This window comes from Rhizophagus irregularis, chromosome 32, assembly GCF_026210795.1.
Source record: "Rhizophagus irregularis chromosome 32, complete sequence".
In the NCBI taxonomy this organism is placed as follows: domain Eukaryota; kingdom Fungi; phylum Glomeromycota; class Glomeromycetes; order Glomerales; family Glomeraceae; genus Rhizophagus; species Rhizophagus irregularis.
Genome location: NC_089460.1, coordinates 1,267,033 through 1,293,405, shown reverse-complemented (window position 1 = coordinate 1,293,405; position 26,373 = coordinate 1,267,033). Strand labels below are relative to the sequence as shown.

Genomic DNA, 26,373 nt, shown 5'->3' with positions numbered 1-26,373 from the left:
AAATGGCGTATAAGGTGTATTGTACTATTACCATATTAGGAATCTTTCCATATAGCCAGGATACCTGAAAAAAAATAAATTTTAAGGAGATATTTTTTTTACCCAAATCGTAATAAAATTGTAATACAAACTAATTCCATATAAATGACGGATTTTATTTCTCCAACATCTTTAGTTCGATCGTTACTGATAAGGGTGATTATTGGTATCTTTGATTCAGCGATCACTTCTGATGGAAGTTTGATAACCGGAGGCGATCGATTCAGTCATATTGAATTTGGATCCTATCTTTCAATTTAATTAATCTTTAAAGAAATACGTAAGCCAAAATGCCTGCGCTGATCCCTGTCCTTTTGGAGTTTATAGGGTGACGATGAAGATCGGCTATTGCCTAAGTATACTCTTTATTGATTAATTTCTTTGAGAGACGTTTTCGTCGATGTGCTTTGTACGATAACAATGTTGCCTCTATAATTCTGGGCTGGATTAGAGGAAAAAGTCCTGATTGCACCTCACCCATTTTGTCGTCAGGCACAGTCTGAAACTTCCATTTGTAAACTTTTATTTCCATACCAACTGCGTGGGTTTAGGGTATATTTTATTCCCTAACCCTTAGACCTACTTGTTAGGTTAGGTAGGTTGCATTGCACTCTGTAGCCTACCTTTTTAATGAGTTTTATGGCCACGTTTGCTCATTTAAAAATGAATTAAACAGGTTGCCATATCATTAAACACATCGCAGCCATTTGGTGATGAAGCTATAATTGTCTAATAAGGGTTCGCCCTGTCTGGCAATTTATGGTGGATTCAAATGGATCAAATTACAAACAATAATAATTTAGTCAAATGAGAATTCCAGGAAGGAACGAGGATGCTTTGTCTAATTGAAAATATTTTTTTTATTTTATTTTATTTTTTATATTTTTATTTTTATTTTATTTTATTTTTTTATTTTTTATTTTTCTATTTGAGATTATTCATCGTATCCTATGTTCATTCATAAATGGTATTTTCGAATATACTTATCCTTATTATCATAGCGAGTTTTCTTAAAGCGTACCTGTGGCACCTCATCTGACTTGGGAAGTGTCGCTGAATCTAAAGCAAGGTACCCGGTTAATCCTCAACTTTGGGTTATGAGTTATGATTTAAGCATATAGTAATTTAATTTGACTTACATACCAAAAACAAAAATTTGTGTATATTTTCATTTTAATTTTTTTGAAAAAATAATATTATCGTATTTAGCTCATTAATCTAATTTATCGTATGTTAATATAGAAAATTTTATTAATCAGTTTTTGATATCTTATTAAATACCTTATCCGTAATTAAATTGTTACTGTAATAAAGTAATCGTACCGTAACTTGTTTATTAATAAAAAATAAACTGTAATCTATAGCTTTATCAAACCATGATATTTTTAATTTAATCAATCAATTTTTAAAAAAATTAAATGAAAATGTTTGAATTCTGATTTTTATTAAAGTCTGATTAGTATTTTTTACGATAAACCTATTTAGGCAAAAGTGTAATAATTGTAAAATTTATTTTTTTGATTTTTTATTTTTTGATTTAGATTTATTTTTCTTTTTTTCCTTTTGTTGTTATTTTTGTTATTTACGACGTTATTATCAACATCATCATCGGCACCATTGTTGTCTTGAATAATGCTTTCATCAGTATCATAATCATAAACCGGGATATTTTTGGTTAAACGGTTGAATTTTTCAAGTGCTTCTCTATTCAAACACCAGCTTGGTGCGCCGGCAGGTGGCATACTAGCTGTTTCTATTTTGTCTAGAACTCTTTTACATTTTAAGTTTGGTGGTTTTTTCCTTAATAACTCTACCGTTGAATCAATACGATAATGTAATAAACGTTGAAGCTTAAATAAAGAAATTAAACTATAAATTAGTGTTTATACTTTGATAAAAAATAATAAAATATACATACAGCAGGAGATCTCCACCATCTTTCATAAATATATATCAAATTTTTTTTGTGACTACTTCTTCTTCATCATTTTCATCATCTTCATCATCTTCGTCGGTTTCCTCCCATTCTTTGGAATGGTAGCCTGAATCTTTTAAAATTTGAACTAGATCCTTTTCAGGATATCGGCAAATGTACTTATCTTTGTTTTGTATTAGGTAATTGGCCACGTTTGTTCTTCTTTTTTTTTTCTAACAATGTTAATTATAAAGCACAATATAATTAATTTAAAAAAAAAACTAAATTTAATAGCTTCTGTTAATTAAATAATTTACATCCTGCATCCTTGAATTCTTCATTGCTCTTCTTTTGTTACGTTTTATTTGGGCTTCCCTTGCTTTCTAATATTACTAACGCGATGGCGAGATCGCCAACGTCCATATAACATCTTTAATAAATCACTATTTGAGACTTTATATTTTTTATTTACAAGTTTGTAAAGTGGTGGAAGCAACTTGGTGACTATGTTATCTTTTTGCTCAGCCCATGTGAGCTCATAGTTAATACTGTATACGTCTTTTAGCTCAGAGTCGCTCCAAATAAACACTTCTTTCTGTAAAATAATAGATAAATGTAAATAGGATAAAAGCAGAAATAATATATAAAATAATCAAATACTTGCTTTTATCGTGTTATAAGAACTTTTAGAAAAGGAAGAAGAAGAAGAGGAGGAGGAGGATGATGATGATGATGATTCATCACTAGATGATACATTATCACTATTCATTGTTACGAAGTATAAAATCTTTTTGTTATTTTGTAAAATAAAAAAATCCCGTATAAAGTAGAGATTTCAGAACGCAAGAAAAGTTGATTGTGTGCAAATTTATAATGATTTCGGAGATTTCAGGATGCAGATCAAGGCTCAGAGGTAGCAACGCGTTTGCGCAATTCTCACCAGGTAAAAGTAACGCGCTCATAAAATTCTTGTGCAATTCTTTTGTATGATAAGGATTATTAAAAGCTCGTTTCTGAACGTCTTGATTACTAACTATTAAAAGTGATAGAATAAAAAATATATTTTATACATTTTAATAAAAATGAGTAATAAAAAATGTAACTCTATATCTGAATTAATAAAGAGTAATAAAAAACGTAAAGTTGAAACCTCTGAAACCTTTGTGGCTGATTTAATAAAGCCCAAAAAAAAGTATTTGTATATTTGCAATTGTGCTCGTTGCAAAGGTGCAGAAGTTGATTCTCGCACTCAAGAGAAACATACGTATGATGATAGTTTGTGGGAATCGAGATCAAAAGATTCTAGAAAAAATCAGGAAAATACCATCATGATAAGAAAGAAAAAAACATCATCTGTTAATAATACATATATAAATACAGAAATAAAATTGAACATATCAAAAAAGCGAGAAAGAAATAATTACTCTGGTACATCTAGTCCGAATCAGGACTCTTTCCATCCTGGTCCCTCTTTCCAATATATTGAAGAAAATATAACATTATTTTCATCAAAACCTTCATGTTTTCGTATTCCAGCACCTACAATTGATGAAAATAATGATGAAATCAATTATTTTGGTGAGAATTATAATGTAGATAATATAAATGAGGGGAAGAGAATGATGATGTAAATAATATGGATGAGGAAGAGAATGATGATGTGGATGAGGGAGAGGAGAATGATGATGTAAATAATATGGATGGGGAAGAGAATGATGATGTGAATGAAGGAGAGGAGAATGATGATGTAGATAATATGGATGAGGAAGAGAATGATGATGTGGATGAAGGAGAGGAGAATGATGATGTAGAAGATTTTTTCGCATCTCCTAAGATTGACAATGACAATAAAGAAGCATTTATAGTGGAAAGCTTAAGTGATTCTATTAATACTGAAATTATAATATGGCTATTTAAATTTCAACAAAGATTTCGATTGCCTGATATTGCACTTGAATCCTTAATAAAATTTTTTCATATAATTCTTATGCGCTTTGATAAGTTGCAATTTGAAAATTTTCCTACCTCATTATATATGGCAAAAATATGGTTAAACATTTTTCAACCGAAAATGCAATTAGCTGCACGTACCGATTGCCATAAATTGCATAATGTTAAAGATATTATTGCATATAAGGAAGAAGAAAAAGTTGCTATAATGAATTGCCCGTATAAAGAGTATCCAAATAATCCAATATCAAGTCGTAATCACCAATGCAATAATCCACTTTCCATTCTCAAAAAAAATAAAAATGCAACAATTGCGGTACGCAGTGCTTTATCCTAAGCCAAACATTCGTCAGCAATTGAGCATTTTATATCAACGACCAGATTTTAAGAACATGTTAAAATTATCAGGGACTCAAAGAAACGAAAATAATATCTATTCAGATATTTACGATGGTAAGGTATGGAAAAATTTTCCATTTGATGGTAGTACCTTTTTACAAGCGTAGACTGACAACCCATCTGGTGCCTTCTCCTTAATCTTGATTGGTTCCAACCATTCTCCTACACGCAGCATAGTACTGGTGCTATTTATGCGTCTATTTGCAATCTTCCAAGGTCAGAAAGGAATAAGCCCGAAAATATTATATATTTGGGTTTCTTACCAGGACCAAAAGAGCGAGGCAGGGTTGGAACGCATTAATCATTATCTAGCTCCTATTGTAGATGAGTTATTAGAACTTTGGAAGGGGTGGAAAGTACCAAAAACTCACCAATTTTCCAATGGTTTAGAAATAAAAGTTGCATTAATTGTTGGATCGTCTGATACTCCAGCTACACGAAAGTTATTTGGTCATGGATCTGCAGTAATGAAATGCTATAGGTGTGATAAACGTACCACTTATAGCGAGGAATTTAGAAAAACTCATTACGGAGGAATGCAAGACTATAATGAATGGGTAACAAAGCCTGCAGATCTTTTATTACATAGGCAATATGCTCATGAATGGTTGCAATGTAACTCAAAGTCCTCCAGAAAGCACATTTTAAAGTACGTGGTATAAGATGGACTGAAGTGCTTCGCCTACCATACATGGATCCTATACGATTTGCTGTAGTGGATCCTATGCATTGTCTTTTCTTCGGTGTTGCAAAATGGATAATCAAATCCATTTTTGTAAACCAAAAAAAATTAACTATGGAACAACTTCGTGTAGCACAAAACAGAATGGATAATATTGATTTACCTTCTGACATTGGTAGAATTCCTCCAAAGATTGCAATCGGAAATGATGGGTTTTCTAACTTAACTGCTGATCAATGGAAGACCTTTATTATGATTTATTCTACATCTATATTATGGGATATGCTAGATGATAATGATAGAAAGATCTTAGGGCATTTTGTTCGAGCTTGTAATCTTTTAGTAGCAAGATTTATTACAGATGATGATTTGAAGGAGGTGCAAGAGAGGTTAAAAGATATGGCCTACCTTATAGAATATACATACTGTATGGACCAGAATTTATAACAAGCAATATACATCTCGCACTTCATATTCCTGATTGCTGTCATGATTATGGTCCTATATATAGTTTTTGGCTTTTCCCGTTTGAAAGACTTAATGGATATATAGGTAAATTTACTTCAGTGTCTTTCAATTAACTTTAGTACCTTTATTAAAAAAATTCCTGTTATTTAGGATCATATCCTAATAGTAACCGACAAATAGAACCCGAATTAATGAAAATTGTTCTTAAAAACACTTTGGTGGATTATCACTTATCATGTAAATGGACATCTGGCCTTCTAGATGAATCTCTCCATCTTCTTGTACCAAAAAAAGCTGTAGGAAGTTTAGCAATCACAGCAGAAAGGGAGGAACTGCAGCATTTTCTATTTATGAGACATAATACGTCTATGATTTCCAAAATATATGGCACTGAACCATTACCTGGCCAAATGCTTAACCCATCATATATCAATGTCGTTATGCCTTTGGATTTCTATGTGAATGGTATGCAATATTATATGAAAGGGAAAAAGAAGATGTGTTAGGATTTATGGATTTGCATATGAATCAGCATGCAAGACTACAAATTGGCGCCGAAATATTTGGATCTATGATTTCTGGTCGCCATGAAAAAAATGCGAATATATTTGCAAAATGAAAAGCAGCTAATGATGATTCAGTTGACACTTATCCGGGTGAAGTCCAATATTATTTCGAGCATGCCCTTAGATTTCCAGAAGGAACGAAAACTCACCTCCTAGCATATGTCAAGTGGTATAAACCTGCACCTTCTTCTAGTATTCGGTTTAAACATAGTTTTATGGAGCCAGAAATATCAAATACCGAATTATGGAAAGCCGAATACTTTCAAGAAGGTTGTGATTCCCTGTTAGTGGTTCATAGGATATTATGTCGAGCTACAAAATTTAGAAATATTATGGTAGGAAAACAAAAATATTTGTCGATTATACCTTTGAATAGAAGATTTAACTTGTAGTATGCCACACCAAATAAAGAAAATGATGACACATTTGATTTCCATTTCAAGCTTAGTGATAATCGTGTATAATATAAGCAAGAAGATAGTATGTCTCGTGACTTTCATCAAATGAAAAATTATTAATCGCGTATTACATAAGCATAATTTTTGCTCAACGAATTCGTTTAACGCGCTCGACATTAATTCAACATTTGAAAATTAACATTAAATCAATCTGAGATGTAAAATTAATAAAATTAATTAATTTTTTTTCACATTAGTAAGTCGTAAATAAATAAATGTTAATTTTTACGTAAGAATAATACCGGACCTAATTTACAAAATTTTTAATCACTTTTAATGGCTAATTTTTTTTTTTGTACAATGGAAAACAATGGAAGATCGACATTTTAATCACTTTTAATGGACAAGAGACGGAGTTTTACGAATTCTATGTTTTGTGAATTTTATGATATAATATCATGAATCAACGAAATTATTTTGAAATGGTGTTACATTAAAAATTGTACTAATAATTAAAAAATGAAATGATGTAATATCATGATAATTGAATGGCATAATTAGAATTGTTACAAGAACTTTCTCGCATTTTTTTGATAATTAATATTAATTAATAATCAATACATATTTTTTTTTATAATCAATACATTTTTTTTTATCAAATATGTTTCCAAATATTCTAAACAATTTTTTAACAAAATTTTAAACAATGTCCTCATCTTCAACTGATTCAACCACCGTCAATGATACCAATACCATCAATGTCAATACTACCTCCATTTTCGACACTATAACTTATTCTTCTGGCCGGGTGGAGTGGTCGGATGACCAAATCGCTGCTTTGATTGAGCAGCGAAGGTCAAGAAACTTCGAGTACCATTATCAAATTGCAGGAAGAAGTAGAAAAAATTTCTGGAATTCTGTTACGAATAAAGTAAATGAGAGGTGTGGGAGCAATTATTCGGGCAAACAGTGCCAAACAAAATTCAATGGATTAGTGACCGGTTATCACGTGAGTTAAATATTAATAAAAATTTGTTGTAATAGTAATTTTAATACTTATTAATACTTATTTAACACTTAATACTTTAGGATCAATTATTAGCGATTGCAAACGATCCGAGAAGAAGCGCGTGGTGCCATTTTTTTTGAAGTCATGAATACACGGTTTTGGGAGAAACCAGGTAAGAACTTTTAAATCTAACAACATTACATAATCAACAAAATGATTATATTAAAGAGGTAAATTGTTTTATTTAATATGATTTAATATGTTTTAGATGATCAGTTTGTATCAGGCTTTAATTGGTGTTAATATAACTCAACGCGACGAAACAGAAGGAATGGTATGTAAAGTATAAAAGTTTAATCAAATTATAAATTTTTATTGATTTTCTTAATTATTTTATAGCACGTGGGAGCTGGAATACTCAAAATACGAATACTCTAAATACAGAAGATCGAAATGGTAAGTACAAAATTTATTAATTTTTTTTTCTTTTTTAGTCGTAAATACAAAATTTATTAATTTCTTTCCTTTTTTAGTCGATAATGATGAATGAGTTTTTTATTTTCATTCACGGAATAATAATTCACATTCCGATATCCTTCAAAGCTATAATAAATACATAAAATAATAGCATGTTTGTAATTATTATATTAAATAAAAAAGTCTTCAAATAATGCTAAACTTAATGATTTGATGCAAGAATCAAATAATACTTAATAATTGATACATGACTATCATCAAAATTTTTAGCGCCGCTAAAAATTAAAGCCTTTTCTATAAGATCCTTAAATGATATCCAATGCTCTTAAAAATTGTTTTCGTTATGCTAATTAATTTATTGGTCCCTTTCAATTACTGATCATCTGGCAGACTGCCATACACCAATTTTTTTTCACACGTGGTTTATCCATAGTGCATAAATAATAGTGCACATTTTCGTGCACAAAAAATTTTATTCTGTGCACAAAAAAATTTGATATGCATCGTATATATATTCGTATTAGATAAACGATATGATAATCTAATTTTTCTTTTTTTTAAGCGTAATAAGAATGGAAGATATCACAAAATATCTAAATAATTATACTTCTCAAGAGAAAAAAACTGACAAACCAACAAAAAAAAGAAGTCGAAATGATAAAAATACAGAGGTTATTCAAATTAGTGATGTTGAAGATAATGAAATTAATAGTGAAGGAGAATTAAATGAGATTATTTAAGGCGAAAAATAAAAATAAAAAAAAATAAATATTCATGTTTAGAAAAAGATAACCTTAAATGGAATCCATCTTGGCCTTTCAAATATCCATGGTTATATTGTGAAAAAAGAAATGGAAAAGAAGTTATGTTTTGTAAAATATGCAAAAATGCAAATAGTTCTAGTGTATGGACAACTACTGGTTTGGAGTGGTTAAAGGAAGATTGTATTGAAAGGCATATAAAAGCAATTAATGCAAAAAATTCAGATCAGTTGACAATTAAAGAAGGCTTTATGCAACAAATGAACCATAATCAAGCATTAATTATTTGTTGTATGCGTAATGTATATTATTTAATACAACGTAATATAGCACTTAATAATTATGGATCTCTTTGTGATTTAATTACATATCAAATTAATTATTAATATCAAACTGGGGATGAAAATTTTATCCAAAATCTTCGTCCACCTCTTCTTCAAAATCATTCTGAAATTACAACTTCATCATCTTCAACTAATAATTATGCACTTTATAAAAATGCAGTTCCAGAAAGAGAATTACTTTTTTCTATATTTACTATTGTTGAAGAAAGCGTTGTTGCTGAGGTTAAAGAATCACCATGTTAGAGTTTACTTATTGATGAAAGCAATACAAATGTTATATCTGAAAAAACTATTGCATTAGTTTCGAAACATTTAGTAAATGGTGGACCTATTTTCGTTTTCTTGGATTGACACAAATAACAGATGCATCGGCTGATGGAATTATGAATGTAATAAACCTTTTTATAACTCAAAAAGAACTGGATATAACGAAATTAAGACATTTTGGTAGTGACGAGAGCTGCAACTATGACAGGTAATTATTAAATAATAATTAATTAATCAAAAATATATAATTTAATAATATATATATATATATATATTTTATCATTTTACTTAGGCATTCGTAATGGTGTTGCAACTCAACTAAAAAAAACTTAATAATTTTATTACATCAACACATTGTGTTGCACATCGCTTACACTTAGCTTCAGAAGAAGCTGCAAATGAAACACCATATTTCGCACATTATAAAACTATAATTAAAGGAATTTATTCTTATTTTTCTAATTCATATAAGCGAATGTATGAATCAAAAAAAATCAAAGAAGATATGGAAGTTTCTGATTTAACAATTCTTAATGTATGTGATACGCGATGGCTATCATGGTCTAATGTAATTAACAATTTTCACCAAATAATTGAACCCATTCAAAAAGCATTACAACGTGATGTTAATTCATCTAATACGGCTAAATTCTTATTTAACGCAATGTGGATACCGAATTTCTTATTATTACGAAATTTTTTGCTGATATTTTTTTTATTTTAAAAAAAATTATATTGGTTTTTCAATTTGATTATATTTCTTTATGATCGCAACTCGAAATGGCATATGAATCTATAACCGCAAATTTTATTGGATCTGCAGATGTCTTACCGAAGTATGGTACCCATTTGCGAAAGTTAATAGATGAGTTAGAATTACACCCCTGAAGATTTGCCAGGCTAGTTTATTTTTAACTTATTTATTAAATTAATTACTAATAAATTTTTGCTCAATTATGTTTGTTAATTAGATTTTATTAAACATTATGCTGAAAAAGTTATTACAAATTTGTGAAAAAGATTTCCTAATGAAAATTTATATTATTCTTTACGAATTTTTGATCCTCATGAAGTGCCGCTTGGTAAAAATGCATAAAAATGCTTTACAAAACTGTGAAGAAGAGCTTTCGGATCTTATACATTTTTATGGAAAGAAAAAAAGAATTAATAATGATGAGCATTCATTAATTGATGACGAAGAAGTTAAGAAAGAATGGGATTTGGCTAAAAATCTAATTGCGTCATATAGATTTGCCAAAGGATGTAAATTTACTGAATGTTGGTATAAGATCTTTAATACTACTCATTTCCGAAACCAATTCCCTAATCTTATTATTCTTATTGATTTGTCATTAATTATACCTTTTTCTAACACTGTGGTGGAGCGTGTATTTTCTAGGCAAAATTTAATCAAAACAAACTGACATTCGAAACAGAGTGCATATTGATACTCTTAATATGCATTTACATGTTTCTTTAAATGGCCCTCAAAATTTTGAAAATTTCAATTATTTAGCAGCTTACAATCATTGGGCTTCTAAAGATCGGGCAATTTAATAATTATAGTGATTTATTTTTCATTTTTTTGGAACATTTTAGTGTAATTAATTATATTTTATAAATAAAATCTATAATATAATTAGGAATTTAGGATTTAAAAGTTAGGACGTTTTATATTATAAATTAATATAGTGCACATTTTTGTGCTCAAAAATTTTTAAAAATTGAGTTCGTGACGTACGCAAAAAAAAAAAATTATTCTTATGTGCACGTGAGCACATTTTTTTTCAGATTTTATACACTGGTTGGAAGGTTGGAAACGTATTTTTTGTAAAATAATTTTTATCTTTTGTATAGGTCACTAAAATCACATGACATTTATGCATGTATATTAATAACCAATTAAAATCGCTTTGATTACATACATGTGATATCTAAAATTAATGCGCGATTTTTTTTGTTTATTTTCAAAAATACACTTTTCTCTTCTTACTTATCTTTTATTAATGCTTTACGGTTCGTCTCTTCTTTTCTCTTTTATCCAAGTATACTTTACTTATCTTTTACAATATTAACAATACTTTGGCACTTTAGTTTATATATTTAATATAGTAAGACATACTCATCTACCATATACAAAAGAAAAGAATTAAAAAAAGGAAAAAATGTACCCCTACCCACATACAAAAAAGAGAAAAGTCTTTTTTAAATAAATAGTGGAACTGTTAAGCAAGGTATGAAAATAGGATACGCGTATTTTTCATATTTTTCTTTACAATAGTGGTTTGAGTCTTTCTTTGTGGTAAAGTGTGAATATATTTTTTAACTGCCATGTATCTATTGCTTGTTAAATATATTTTGCAATTTCTTTTGTAATATTTGCTTTAGCCTGGAGGAAAATGTTATGAAATAGGGCTGGATATTTTATGACATTTTCTGCCTTCCAATTACTTTGTCCGGGGTAGTCTGACAATTTGTCGTTGTCCGTCAGTTGTAGCAACCAGCATTTTTTTACGATTTTAAGAAACAAAACTTTTTCAAAAATTTAATAAAGAAAGAACTAACTTAAAAATATTATTTTATTATTCTTTACAAAACGCTGGCGCTAGAGTTATTTTTTCTCTCACTTATCAAATCCCAACATGTCCAAAGACTAATCATGTAGTACGCTGTGGTCTGAACCACCCGAGATTTTTGACTACCTAGGGATGAAGTTGTAGGGTACTTGTACCCGATAGGCTAAAAGGCCTCCTCTCGACTTCAGGGTCTCATTAATCGGGAGACGAGGTGGTTCCTAAGTACCTTCCACATCAAAGGCGGACATTTTTTGATACTGTGCGTCAAGATGGTAATCCTATATCTGCGAATTCAAGAAAAAAACTCTAAATCAAAAGAATTTGAAAGCAACACATATCAAGGTAATCTAAGTATTCTTTTTAAAAAAATTTAATCAAAAATTAATTTGGTTTATATATAGTAAACTCAAGAAAAAGAAGATCTAATCATATATCTTCAGAAGAATATGAGAGTAACGCACATCAAGGTAATTTAAATATTTATTTTTTTTATTTATTAAAGAAAAATAATTAACAAGATCTATTTTCTTTAAACAGCAAACTTGAAAAAAGAGGTGAAATAAATACAAAGGTATATTTTTTACTAATTTTTATTTATATTATACACTTCTTTTCTTTTTTTCTAACCTACTAACGCTTGTTTTTACTAATATATTTTACTACTAAACATACTAATAACATTTTCTATTACTAACCATTTTTTACTAACATTTTTTTAATACTATTCTTTTTCTTTTACGAATACATTATTCATACTAATATCTTTATTACTAAAATACTATTTCTTTCTTTTAAATATTAAACAGATAAAAATAAGCGCTATTTGTAGATAACAGATATCTAATTATTTATATAGCTATATAGAATAATATATTTTTTTGTAATCTTTTTTATTATTAATTAAAAAACAATAAAACTTTTAGTTTAAGGGGGGGGTGTACGAAAATCATTTTTGATATAAATCACGCGGCAAATTTTTTTTGTGTAACCAAAACACCATAAACACAAATTATTATAATTTCTGCAGAAATTATGTGTATTATACATAATTTTATTTAACAAAATAGAGCCAAGTTTGCATGTTAGCACTAGCTTGTATACCCGTACCGCTTCCCTTTATAATAATATTGCTAGATAAAACTTTACTACTTTCAATTGGTTTTCGCAATATAATATCTTCTTGAACTAAACCACGAACAACTAAATCAGTTAAAGCAAAATGAACTAAATCTTTAGTTTTCAACACCTTTCTTTTTTCAGTTGGATATACGGGCAGAGTATTCCAATTTTTTTGTTTTATTTTTGCGGTTTTACCACCTCTAAATATATCTACCACATCATCTGGACCAATTTGTTCACCCATCTGCGTAAGATATTCTACTACTTCTATCAACTTTATTATTTCTTCTTTACCATCGAGTAGTTTTGGCTTATCAGCAATTCGATTAATACAATTATCACATATTTCACATGTAGGTGGCTTTTGTTCATTTGGCCATGCTTGATATCGCCAAATTAGCTGTTCGACGACATTCATATTGTGAGTTACAATAGTAGAAGACCTCAAATATTTTTTTAGTAGGCTCGTTCAAGTTTATTGATCAATCTTTGTTCGATATTTGCGATAATAGATGCACTATTGATACAGTATTTCAATCAGATAAATTAGTCATTTTTTTTTTATCAAATATATATTTCTTTATTATTAATATATAAATGTAAAAAATATTCACGTTTCTCGGTACTCTGCTATTATAGAGTAATTTGTACGAATATCCTTTTTACCATAAAAAATAAAATGAGTTGCTGTATTTCCATCACGTCCTGCACGTCCTGCTTCTTGAATAAGACTAGCTATAAATGTGTAAATAATATTAAAATATTATAAAAAAATAAAAAAATTAGTTTATTATATATACATACTCATACTCATTGGTGCTTCCACATGAATTACCACTCGTACATTACTTGAGTTTATCCCCATTCCAAACGCAGATGTTGCAATCATTATTTGCGTATAATTAGTTTTCCAATTATTCATTGCTGTTTCTCTTTCATTATCACATAAACCACCATGGAAATAATTTATTGATATATTGTTCAAGCTTTCTTGTAACTTATTGTATAAATATTCGCAACTTGAATGTGTTGCACAATATATAATAATGCGTCCAAGTAAATTGGCATTTACAATACTTATAATTTCAGTAATATATTGATCCCGGATTTCTTTTCTCTCCTTCACATTGAAAATTATTTCTGATCGGTGACTTGTAGAACCACGGATTAACGCAAAATTATTCTCTTCAATTATCAAGTTTTTACAAATTTCATTTACTTCCATTCGTGTACATGTTGCTGTAAGTAACATAATTGGTGCCATTTTCCAACGCTGCTTTAACATTCCAAGTTGACCCCAAGCTTCTCTGTAATAATAAAATAATATTGTTAATATTCAGAAATTAATCATTTTCCATACTAATGCCTAGTATTATCGCATTACTTAAAATCCTGATATGCTAAAATACAATGTGCTTCGTCAATTATAAAACGGACTTTTTTTTGTTCATAAAGTTGTGTAATAAATTTACAGAATCCTCCATTAGATGTTAATTTTTCAGGCGTAATAAACAGTATCTTTATCAATCCACATGCTATTTCTTCAAAAATCTTTTCTTGGATACTTGCTCCTTGTGCTAAATTGGCATATATGGTAGCACATGGAATACCGGCACTTATGAGTTCTCGCTAAATATAAAAAAAACTATTAGGTATTCAAAATACAATACAGTAATTATAACTAAATCTAACCTTTTGATCATCCATAATTGCTTTAAGAGACTAAAAACAATAGTTAAACCTTCAAAACAAATAGCTGACAAGGCATAACATAAAGTTTTACCTCCGCCAGTCTTCATAGATACAAATGTATCCTTACCACCTAAATAAGTAATAATTGCTTCCATCTGTCCATCTCGAAAATTATCAAATCCAAAAATCTTTTTTGCAGCAAGTGAGATTAGTGTATCTATTTTAAGTGGCTCCGGTAGTTGTCCTTTTGGTATAAATTTATCATTAATAATTCGTCCCCATAAACCTGCATCTACATAAAATGAACATAATCCACACAAGCCCACGTGCACTCTTCTTCGCAAATGCATGACATGCAACACATTTTACTATTACATCAAAATCTCTTAAAATATCACCAAATGATGGCCAAAATATGTCTTTGCGAATTTGTTCAGGTGTTTTGCTTTTATAAGACACTAATTCCTATAATAAATATTTTAAATAAATACTTTGTCATATATTTAAAAGATATAACATACAATACATACCTTATCAAAATCAAATCCAGCAAGTTCCTTTCTATCATTGGCAAATTTTTCTTTTCTTGCTTCATTTCGTTGTTGAATTGTACTACGATTTTTAAGAACATTTTGAGATCTTTCCTTAACAAAGTTCAGTATATTACAAATGTCAGAATATGAAAAATCTTTTTCAGTTGCTGCTGCACGAACTTTAGAAATCATAACATCTAATCCATCATTTTGGTCAAGAACTGCCAACGCATGCCGAGTACTATAAGAGGCCCAATAATCAATTCGTTTATCCAAGTACTTAAGAATTTTTCTGTTGAACGTTTCATTATGTGAAGTGCGAAATGTAGTTACAAGTCCTTGGCCAGATGGTATACGAAAAATTGTAGTAATAAAACTTCGAAAATTCTCAATTTCGGCTTGCGTATAATTTTTTAAAGTTGGGTTCTGCAGTTGTAATTCAGGATTATCTTTTATCCAGCAAACGTTATCCCAACATAAACTGCGATCATCAAGTAAATGCCGAATTAGACCTTCCACTTGTACATGTCGCGTTTCCTCTTCAGTTGGCGCACTATTCTGGTTAAGTTTATTCTTAAGGCCAGCACTAAATATGCAAGAATTGAAATATCGCATAATATGTTGTTCAAAGGGATGCCAACGTGAATATTGCTTTTTTACTGTTAATAAAAAATAAATTTATTAGCTGTGAGATAATAAAAATAATTTATAAAAATAATCAACTTACGTAGATTCTTTCGAATATTTTTGCTGACATGTTTCAGATCAGCAAATATGCGACTTACTGCAGGGATGCATGCTAAAGTTCTATTAGTTTCTAGATCACCATCTACACATACATGTAAGGTAAAGTCAGTTTGTTCTAATATAGGCATTATGTCATTGAGTAATGCAAGTAAGATTGCGTGCTCCATTTTTCTTGATGTTCCATCAAAATTTCCTTTATAAATTATTGCTGAAGAATCATTTTCAGATTTACGTATTACACGAGAATTTTCCACTGTATAAAATCCAATTACGGGCTGGTAATTATACCCTAATAAAACAAATGATAATTTAATAACTATTCTAATAAAAAAACAGTTCTTATGTACCAGGAAGGTCACCCAAGTATAAGAATTCTCCGCTAGCTTGGTGTGCATTACGAGAATGTGACCATGAACAATCGAAACCTATAGGTAGCATTTTTTCTTGACCTGGCAGATGAGTCAATTCCAAGTGATCTAAAATCTCACGTAGTAGCATTTCACTACTAAATTTTGCACTATCAATGATAGGCTTGTACATACGAGCTTGATAGTTGTAAAAAGATTTTTTGCTACATTGGTTAGTTATTCCAATTGTAGCCAATGCTGTTTGAATTGAATTTTGATGTATTCCTCCAGCAAGCGCAGCTCCTGTAACTAAATGAGAATACTTCACTCCTGAATCCTCATTTGAATATTGTGTTATTGTTTCGCAAAGAAGACATGTAATGACACAAGATATATTAAACCCAGACACTTTGGTGTAAAATGTTCGATTTGATACAATAAGATCATGACAATTAGGGCAAGGTAATGAAAGAAGAATAGAAAGGTATTGAGAGGTACTTATGAAAATAACCGATCCCAATTTTTTTTCATCTATTTCCTTTTCTACCAACTTTTGAATTTCTGCACTATTGAGCGTGGTTATATCAGTTTCACTGGCATTTCCAGCTTCATTATTTATTGAAGTAACCTTTTCTTTTAATTTTTTAATTGTCCTATTTTGGGAATAAATTGTTTGTTTATATTCTAAATTTTTTAACATTGAAACTTGTGTCATTTTAGGGGGTAATACTTTTCCATCGGATTCAACCTGAATTCCAAAAAGAATATTTTGGCTATTACCATTACTATCATTTTCACATAAAAAATTATCAATTTCCTCTTGTCCTCGTTTCAAACTACGAAGTAATGTTTCTTCTTTTTTTTTGCACTATTTCGCAAATTTTCTAAAGACTCACGTTGAAAAATACTTGGATAACGCAAAGGAAACTTTTCATGAACAAGTTTTTGAAGTTTATAAATTATTTGAGGATTGTAAAGACCAAGAATTGTTCGAATGGTAGTATTTGATTCAAGACCATATTGTTTTAACATACAATGGAAGGCAAGTCGTTCAACGCCTTGAGCCTTTTTATCAGTATATGAAAAATCAGAACCGAACTCCTCCCAAAAGAAAAGTAATTGATTATTACTTTCTAGAATTGATAATCTAAACCTTTTTTTGCCAGCAGTGGTGTAAACCACATATCCAGGTAATAATGGTATTAATGATTGTTCTGCTTCTTGATGGCGAAAAAAATATAACCAGCATTATGATTTTGATCTTCAGCAATAGAGATATCTTTTATGGTGAAATTGAACGCTTTTGCTTCATTGTGTAAATTTAAAATACGAAGACCAGCAGAATAGTCAATAACCATCCAACTACCATTTGGCCGTTGTATAGCATATCGATTGGCAGGGTCTTGGGCAACTAGCATCGTATACCAGCTATAAGAAGTGTTAGAAGGCATTATATCTAATAATTGAAAGCATAAAATATAATAAAATATGCATTAAATATTAATATTACTAGTTAAGGAGGTATTTATTTGTAAATTGGTTGTAGCCTATGTATATATTAACAAAATCAAAGTATTATCATGCAAATAATATATTTCTTCACATTTTTTATTAATATTATTTCTTTCATTCGAAAAAACTCAGCTCATTCGAGAGTTACAAAGTTTTATTTCTATGATTTTAAACATAAATTAATTAAATAACATAAAAATATCTCACAACAAATAAAACTATAAGTCTTTGAGAAGAGAACGCAAAAAATTTTTTTGTGATACGTTTGGTTCTCAAAAAGATTTAGTTTTATCAAAAATCACGTTACTTTTTAGATGGCGATTTACTAATTAAAATGATCGACATACACCCTACCCTTAATTGAAAATAATAAAATTTGTGTAATAAAATTTTACTTTAGCCCGAATTAAAATTAAAAATTAATCTGAAATTATAATTTTGCCCAGATTAAATTATAATATTATATGAAAAAATTATCTATCGTATTGTCAGATAAATGTACGATATGTATCCTATATTTACCCGATATCTATATAACATGTGTCCGATATTATACCGACCAATATCTATATGATATTTATACGACATGTATAAGATATGTGCCCGATATTATACTACCCAATATATGTGTAATATGTGCACGATATCTATAATATATATCACCGAACTTCTGCATAAACATTACAGATATCAGGTACCCGATATGTGTGTAATTGTTGCATATCGTATACATATCATATACATATCCTACATATATCTGGTACCCGATATGCAACCGATAGCCTCGATTTTGACCTGTGTCAGACACATATTTTCCATTTCCAACTTAAGGTTGCTAGAGAAACTAGGGGGTTTTGGCAAGTTGGCAAAATGCTGAAATAGCGAAACTTTGCTGAAACTATATAAAAGTCTTATTAAAAAGTTAGTGAAACTCTGGAGAAAAGCGAAACCTGACAAAACTTATTATAAATGCTGAAATTGCCAAAATCTTACCAAAACTATAATAAAACTATAGTAAAATCTTGGAGAAACTAATCATAGAATTTTGGAGAAATTTAGGCAGGCAACCTTATTCCAACTTCTTTATCTTTTGCTAATCTTTCATTATATAGACTAAGCCAGTTTTCTGGAATTATCTGCTTTTTGGATGCTAACGGATAATCTGTAAAGAAATTGTGCAAGTGCACTGGGGCTTCTAGATCAACTTCTAGTGTATAGCCTATTTTTGCAGCTGGTGCTATGCTTTGAATATCTGGTATTTTTTCTGATGCTACTTTACCTAAAATTTCTGTAGACATGTATTAGGTTATTATATCTGAATATAAAGCATTCATATCCTCATACATGATCCAGGAATTTGGCTTGTTGGATTCATAGTCTGAACATTGTGGATTATTTGCTTTGGTGTATTGATGACTTGTCATTGTCATGCCTCCACAAATACCATTTTTTACCATTAAATATTCATCCATATTTGTCATGAGTTTGAGTTTTGCCCGCTACTTTTGTAAAGAAAATCATTAAACATTCCAGGTGCTGAGACGTAGTGAGAAGGGTTTAAGCTATCATCTTGCAGACACATGATGGTATAGTTTATAAATACAGTCAACTCTCTTTATAGTCACACATTTGGGACAGTCCATATTTGGTGATTATGAGCAAACAGTCTTATGACTTTATCTTTTATTAAAATTTAAACGAAAAGTACAAGAAACAAATCGAACAATATTACAAAATATATAAAATTTAAACAAAAATAAAAAAAACTAGCTTCACGATTCATACAAGTTAAGAAATCCAAACAAAATAAAATTAAGTAAAGAAAAACTAAACTATTACAGAAACGCATACCCCATCTTTATCTGAAGGCCAGTGTGAGTCAACTATCCAGCATGTCATAAGATCCGATCCGTTACCAAAAAGAAATCCTAAGTAGAGGCTGAACTGTTAAGCGGCGCCAAAAATCCAAATGTGAAATCCAAGATCCCCCACGGATTATAGAAGAGGAAACCCAAGAAACCCAGGAATCCGAAGAAACTGTCGCCAGGGAAGGTATTGAAGAATCAGGAGGAATGTTAAAGGAAGTGCGTGAAATAGGAAAAGGATCAAGAGCTGACAATTTCATTTTTTTAGTGATGCCTTGAGCTGATTTCCAATGATGAAAGAAAATAGAACGGCACAACCAGATCTGAACGTAAAGGTCAAAATGAAAGTCGTGCAAAGGTGTATCTAAGATAGACCATATGGTAAGTGAAGAAAAATAATTTCCAAGAAATTCTGTAAGGAAAATCGGTATAAGTCCTCGTGCGAGTCTCAGGCAAGAAAATGAAGGAGGGTCACAATTCCAACAATCAAGAGCCATAAATTCAGCAGCAAAAGAGTCCGGTAAAGGTGTTAAAGATGACGCGGAAAGGAATTTGTCAAGATAATTAGTCCGGAGAGCCAATAGAAGTGTTTTAAAAGTATTTAAAGGGCTAAATTCTGGTAAGATATAAGGACAAGTCCACAAGTGGTCTAAAGTCTCAGGAAAAGAGTTACATTGAGGACAAAGCCAACTTGGATTATAAAGATGAGGCTTTCGTCTCTGAAGAGTTGTAAGCATTGAAAGCATATCTAAAAGTAATTTGATACGGAAACCACAAAACTCAGAACGGCCATTCTGATGAGAGGCAAATTGCTTATTGTTATTGAGACAAAATTTGGTGCAAGCCCAATCAATATCAGAAGTTGAAGAATAGGAATTAAATCTTGGTAATACAGCAAGAGTTAAAAGAGTTTTAGCGTCAAAAATATCTCTGATGAATTTCCGGATATTCATATCCACAGGTAAAGAATTAAATTGAAATATGCAAGGAGCTAACAATTCCAATGATAGACAAGAAGAAAGGTGTGAGTCCGTATGAGCGGCTTTAGCTAATGCATCCACATGATTATTCAAAGTGTCATCAGCGTGAGCAGGAACCTTGATCAAGGTAACATCCAGATTCTTATGTGACTTTATAGCTCGTATAGAGGACCATAAGAGATGGTTAAATTCTTTAAGCATTCTGGAAATAAAAGGAGCATTCACGTATGAGGACCATAGGGAAAGTAATTGGACACAATCAGTGGCGACAGTAATCTTGGAATTCGGAGGGAGGGAGTCCAGTCCATGCAATAAAGCAAAAACTTCTGAACGTAAAGCAGAAGGAAAAATAGAAGAAATAATATTATAATGAGATTCCAAAATAAATCCATCAGAATCTATAGCAGTCCATGCATAAGCCATCGAGGATACCGGATGACTAGAAGGAGGAAGGAAGGAACCATCAATATAAAGTGTATACACCGATGAAGGAAGTTGGATATCAGAAATCCTGGGCATTTGTTCATTTATAGAAGGTAACCGATCCGGAGCAAAGAGATGGAATAGTAGAAGAGATTTGGCATAGCCTAACGAGGCAGAGAGTGAAACCGAACGAGTGTCCGCATGTATATAAGTACGAGGTTTTGTAGGATAACAGATCGAACTTGATAATGGAACATAAGAGAAACATCTTTCAGAGAGACATCGTTTAAGCAGAGTCTTAGAGGTAGAGGATCGCGGAAGAGCAGAGGCACAACCTTGACACGCATTAAAATCAGAAAGCAAGTCATCAACCGAAGACGCAATCCAATGTGAAATAAGAGCTTCATTACGTGGAGCAGGATAGATAGTAATCACACGGCCAACAAGAAAAGAGTTAGTATTACGATTAAGAGAAATAGCCCATTGAGGGTTAAACCAATAATTTCGACTAATATCTATAAAGGAAATAGAAGCTACAGTATGAGAACTAGGAATTCTAAATTGTTGTAAAATAAAAAAGGAAGGCGAATTAGGAATAACAATAAGATTGAACAAATAATTAAACCAAGCTGGCACAGATCCTTTGTTCGATACGCGTTTAAGAAAGCGTAAATCTTTCCACGAGAGAAGTCGAGAGCCACACAGCGTAATCAGTTGAGCAAGGAAACGAGTGCTGAAATTTTTTCGGACATTTTTCATGGAAGTAAATAATGCTTTTAGTAAAATAGACCGGAGTGGGATCGCCGGACGCAAATCTTTCCTCGGAGGTCGGAACATTAAAGACCACGTGATATTTAATCGAGAAGAGAACAATAAAGAATTGAATAAAGAATGTGTTCGCAGGGAAAGGTATGAGACCATGGTTCTAAATTAATAGTAGAAGGGCAGGTTTCACAGTCCAAAAAACCTTGAAGATAAGTAATCATATAATTGGCAAAAGGTTTATATGAAGGGTGAGAAAAAATTTTTTGCCATGAAGCCACATGGGATGAAAGAAAACGACCAAATGCTTGTTGGATTGAAAATGGTAATAATGTAAAAAGGGCAGAAAGAGGAGTAACTGAGGCAAGACCAGCTTTTTGTCGAATAAGAGAAAGCATTGGAGAAACAATGTGGTTTGTAGGTGAAATTCTAGCCTCGGAAGCAGGACAACATTATAAAGATAAGCCACGTGTTGAGCCAAAAGCTTTTTAGGACTAAGTAAAGTAGCCATATCTTTGACCATGAAAACAGTTTGGTTGTGAACAAAACGAGAAGAAGCTGAAAGATTAAACCAAACACCTAAAAAACGAAAGGATGTAGATAAGGCTAACGCCTTTAAAGTAAGGGTATGAGAAGCAATTAAAGGAGAAGGAGAAAGATCAAACACAATAGTTTGAGAAAATTGTTCAGAAGAAAGAAGGATATATTTTGCTGAATTTGCTTGAGTATTATTTAAAGTATAAAATTCAGCAGTAATGGAAAGGCGATCTTCAATTCCTCGTTTAGATGAAGCAATCAAAGTGGAGTCGTCCATAAATGTAATATGCGAAACAGGGAGATTATGTTGTTAATATTCAGTTGGAGAATAATCCAAAAATGCAGAAGATTTCAAAATAAAGAGATCACAGGCTTCTCGATTAAGTGTGGTAAGCAAAGGATCCAAATAAATAACCCATAATAATGGAGAAATGATTTCACCCTGGTCAATACCAATTCTAACTCTATATCCAGAAGTATCACCATAATGGGTAATAATTTTATTATTACGTCTTGTAAAAAGGTTGATAATAAATTTAATCAATAAAGACGACATATGTAGACGGATTAAAGCTAGTCTAAGCATATTTAAATCAATTGAGTCAAAGGCCTTAGAAATGTCCTGAGAAACAATCCATAACTCTTGGTCATCGCTTTTATCAAAACGTCGTTGATGAATAATAGCATCAAGCATCTTAATAGGAATGTCAGTGGAACCGCCTGGCAATACAGCAAAATTACCACCTTGGAGCACTTGATTGTCAGCTAAGATTTTTGAAAGTCGAGTTGTAACGACCTTAACCACACACTTCCGTACAGTTTCCAACAACGTGATGGGTCGCGTATTCTTTAATTGGGCATCAAATTCATGAGGCTTTGGGATAGAATAGACAAGCGCTTCACGCCAATCAGCGGGAATATCTCCATGAATAAGGCAGGCGTTAGCTAAGACAAGAGATAAATTGAAAGCTTCGCCAGTTAAATGTTTGAGCATCTCATAAGAAATTTTGGAAGGACCAGAGGCTTTGTTATTAGGCATAGAATTGAGAATGTTCTTCCATTCATCTTCCAAAATAGGAGACATGACCGAGATATATAATGACGAATCAATATCAGAGAGAGGAGTATATGCTCTTTGCCATCGTGGAGGAAATGAATCCATAGAAGAATACTGGACCAAAGGAGGAGTAACAACCGATTGGAAGTGGTTAATAGCAGCTTGCTTGATATCTGAAGGATCAGTAAGTAAAGTGGGTTTAGAGTCAATAACAACCAAGACTCTATCGAGAACGATAGAACGATGTTCCACTGATCGGGCTGAAGAAATGAAAGAGCCTGGAGACGTAGAGAAATGTTTATCTCTAAGAGCAGTATAATATTCAATGGAATCTACACGATGTTGCTGAAATTGCGTGGAAAGATATGCAGAGACCAAAGTTTTCTGCGAACGCAAAAATTTGATAAAAGCGGGAAGTGGTGTTGTACTATAATTAGGTATAGTATAATCTTTTAAAAGAGATTTGAGAAGAGATAATTGTGTAGACAAAGAATTAATCATCTGTGAAATTTGAGCTGGACGACTAGGCCGAGACGTGGTCAGTTTGAATAATAATCTATTCAAAAATTTGTTGATAGCAATAAGCATCGTAAGCTCAGGAGAATGTTTATGGTGATGGGTATTGGATACATGTTGAAATGGTAGAGAATCAATGGCACCACCAAGAATAGAACGTTTAAGGGCGTGCCAGAGTTTATCCAAAGAAAGAGCTGAAAGTGAAGATATAGAAGGATGATGTGTGGTCAAATACAACTCAAGACGCGAGTTTACTTTAATAGAAAATTTGTCCCAAGTATCATCTTTCAAATTCTTATAGAGAAAAATAATGCGTTGTTTGCTTTTTTGTTTTAATCTAGCTTTAGCTAGAGTAGCGAAACAGGAGCTAAAATCAAAAGCCGTTATAAGTACACGGTGATCAGTAAATGGATTATCATTTAACTTAGGACAAGATTCAACATGAGAGACAAGACCGGGAGCAGGAAAATCAGGGGATGACCAAATATAATCAAGTCTTGAAGAACCATTCTGATGATAAAAGGTAGGACTAGGACCTGAAAATGAAGAAATATGGGATTGATGATCCGTAAAATATCGAGAAGAGAGTGATCGTAAAATTTTTAAATGATGTTGAGGAAGGTGTGAATGTGAAAGTTCATCTGCATTGAAATCACCAAGGATTACTACATGATAATTATTAGAACGGGCTTTATCAAGCCATAAATTAAGTTGTGCAAAAATAGCATCTCGTTCTTTATAATGAATAGAGTGATAAGGAGGAATATAAACAGAAATAATAGAAATTTTTGTTTGATGGAAAAAAAGATCCAATTTTAAAAGACGACTTTTCCAAGGATCAATTTTCTGAACATGTTTGTGTAAAGGATGGCGCAGTAAAAGACCAACACCATCATGAGGTCGTGAATTAGAAGGGAAAGGTGCCCAATAGGATTTAAAATTATAATGGGAATGTTCATTCTGGTAAATAAATTTAGCACCAAAAGAAGTAAGACGAGTATCATTCAAAGATAAAACGCCAAAGAAAGAATGCAAAAAATAATTTAACAAATGCAATTGTCGAACAGGGGAACATAAACCATTAACATTGATTTGCCCAAAGTTAATAAGAAAGGAAGAAAGAAAGGGAGAAGAGGGATTATTAAAACTATTATTATTAGGTAACGCACTATTAGGGGGTGAAATCCCTGTGATGCACCCGATATAAATTGGTGTTCAATCATTAGAAGGGGAGGGTTTTGAAGGAGAGAAGGAGTCCAATTTTTCCATAATCGAACCAAGTTGGGCAGAAAGATTCTTTTGTGTATTAGTAACATTAAAAATTTCTAATTGCAAACGGGAAGTGTTAGCGTCAGGGGTGATATTAGTAGGACGGGAGGCAGGTAAGGGGACATGTCGGTTTGATAGGACAGAGCTAGGATCCAAAGCTGAGAAGGAGGCATCAGGAGAAACGTCCATAAGAGAAGAGGAAGTGTGGGGAGGAAGATTGAATCCAGAATTCGTGTCTCAGATTGGAGCATCATCCCATCCATTGTCGTAAGAATGATTATATTGGTCATGATCATTTGAAGGCGAATACAATTTAGAGTCGTCAGGGGCATCATAATTCATCATTGATTCCAGCTCAGGGACGATGATTCTATGCAATCACATAATTTCACGTTAAATGCATAATTATGCGATAAATGCATAATTTAAGTTGATCGCATCATAAAATCACATAATTTAAATTATCCCATATCAGAGCGCATAATCCGCAGTAAAACATATTTAATTTGCTACGGATTATCAGTTCGATCATCTTTTTTTCTTTCGCAATGCCAAAAAAACAAAAAACCTCATCAGTTTATACTAGATGTAATGAATATAAAGATATTTTTCGAGTAGATGACAATGTTCTCTTTTGCAATCATTGCAATATTTCTATAGACTGGAAGCGTAAATCTACTGTAGATAATCATTGTAAAAGTCAGAAACACGTTTTTAACGTAAGAAGTCAAGAAGAAAGCCAGAATAAAACACAACAACTTACCCTTTCATCTACTCAGGCAGTTTCAGAATCAAAAAAACAACTTATTGAAGACCTTATAGAAGCGTTTGCAACAGCAGACATTCCTCTTGAAAAAGTCAATTCACTACTTCTATTTTTTAAAAAACACGTTAAAAATGGAGGTTCCATTCCTCAAGCTCCTACTCTCAGACAAAATTACCTACCTAGCGTTTTTGATAAACACTTCCAGTCACTTAAATTACTTTTTGATTCAAAACCTGTGGCTATAATTATGGATGAAACTACTGATGATTGTGCTCGGAGTGTTGTCGAACACCCTTTTTTGTTATCGTAATGAAACAAAATTAGTTTCAGTTGATTTTCTTGAACGTGTAAATAATACCACAATGGGACAAGTTCTCACAACCATTCTTACTCACTT

At 31.4% G+C, this 26,373-nt stretch overlaps 5 protein-coding genes across 5 annotated transcripts; 2 read left to right on the top strand and 3 right to left on the bottom strand.

The window, feature by feature from the left end:
- Window positions 1-8,475: 8,475 nt before the first annotated feature.
- On the top strand, window positions 8,476-9,251 carry OCT59_023066 (uncharacterized protein; the record flags this gene model as incomplete). Its single annotated transcript, XM_066150533.1, has 3 exons — window positions 8,476-8,614; window positions 8,686-9,018; window positions 9,169-9,251. The coding sequence occupies 3 exons, from the start codon at window positions 8,476-8,478 to the stop codon at window positions 9,249-9,251; spliced, it is 555 nt and encodes a 184-aa protein (XP_066006555.1).
- Window positions 9,252-10,363: 1,112 nt separating this feature from the next.
- OCT59_023065 (uncharacterized protein) lies at window positions 10,364-10,699 on the top strand (the record flags this gene model as incomplete). The annotated part of the gene is made up of 1 exon (XM_066150532.1): window positions 10,364-10,699. The coding sequence occupies one exon, from the start codon at window positions 10,364-10,366 to the stop codon at window positions 10,697-10,699; it is 336 nt and encodes a 111-aa protein (XP_066006554.1).
- A 2,203-nt stretch (window positions 10,700-12,902) lies between these two features.
- On the bottom strand, window positions 12,903-13,388 carry OCT59_023064 (uncharacterized protein; the record flags this gene model as incomplete). Its single annotated transcript, XM_066150531.1, has 1 exon — window positions 12,903-13,388. One exon carries the CDS (start codon window positions 13,386-13,388, stop codon window positions 12,903-12,905), a length of 486 nt encoding a protein of 161 aa, XP_066006553.1.
- A 192-nt stretch (window positions 13,389-13,580) lies between these two features.
- Window positions 13,581-17,740, bottom strand: OCT59_023063 (uncharacterized protein; the record flags this gene model as incomplete). The annotated part of the gene is made up of 11 exons (XM_066150530.1): window positions 13,581-13,705; window positions 13,775-14,277; window positions 14,355-14,599; window positions 14,663-14,682; window positions 14,754-14,954; window positions 15,016-15,127; window positions 15,193-15,854; window positions 15,923-16,231; window positions 16,290-17,144; window positions 17,198-17,509; window positions 17,620-17,740. 11 exons carry the CDS (start codon window positions 17,738-17,740, stop codon window positions 13,581-13,583), a joined length of 3,465 nt encoding a protein of 1,154 aa, XP_066006552.1.
- Window positions 17,741-18,856: 1,116 nt separating this feature from the next.
- OCT59_023062 (uncharacterized protein) lies at window positions 18,857-19,099 on the bottom strand (the record flags this gene model as incomplete). Its single annotated transcript, XM_066150528.1, has 1 exon — window positions 18,857-19,099. One exon carries the CDS (start codon window positions 19,097-19,099, stop codon window positions 18,857-18,859), a length of 243 nt encoding a protein of 80 aa, XP_066006551.1.
- Between the last annotated feature and the right edge of the window lie 7,274 nt (window positions 19,100-26,373).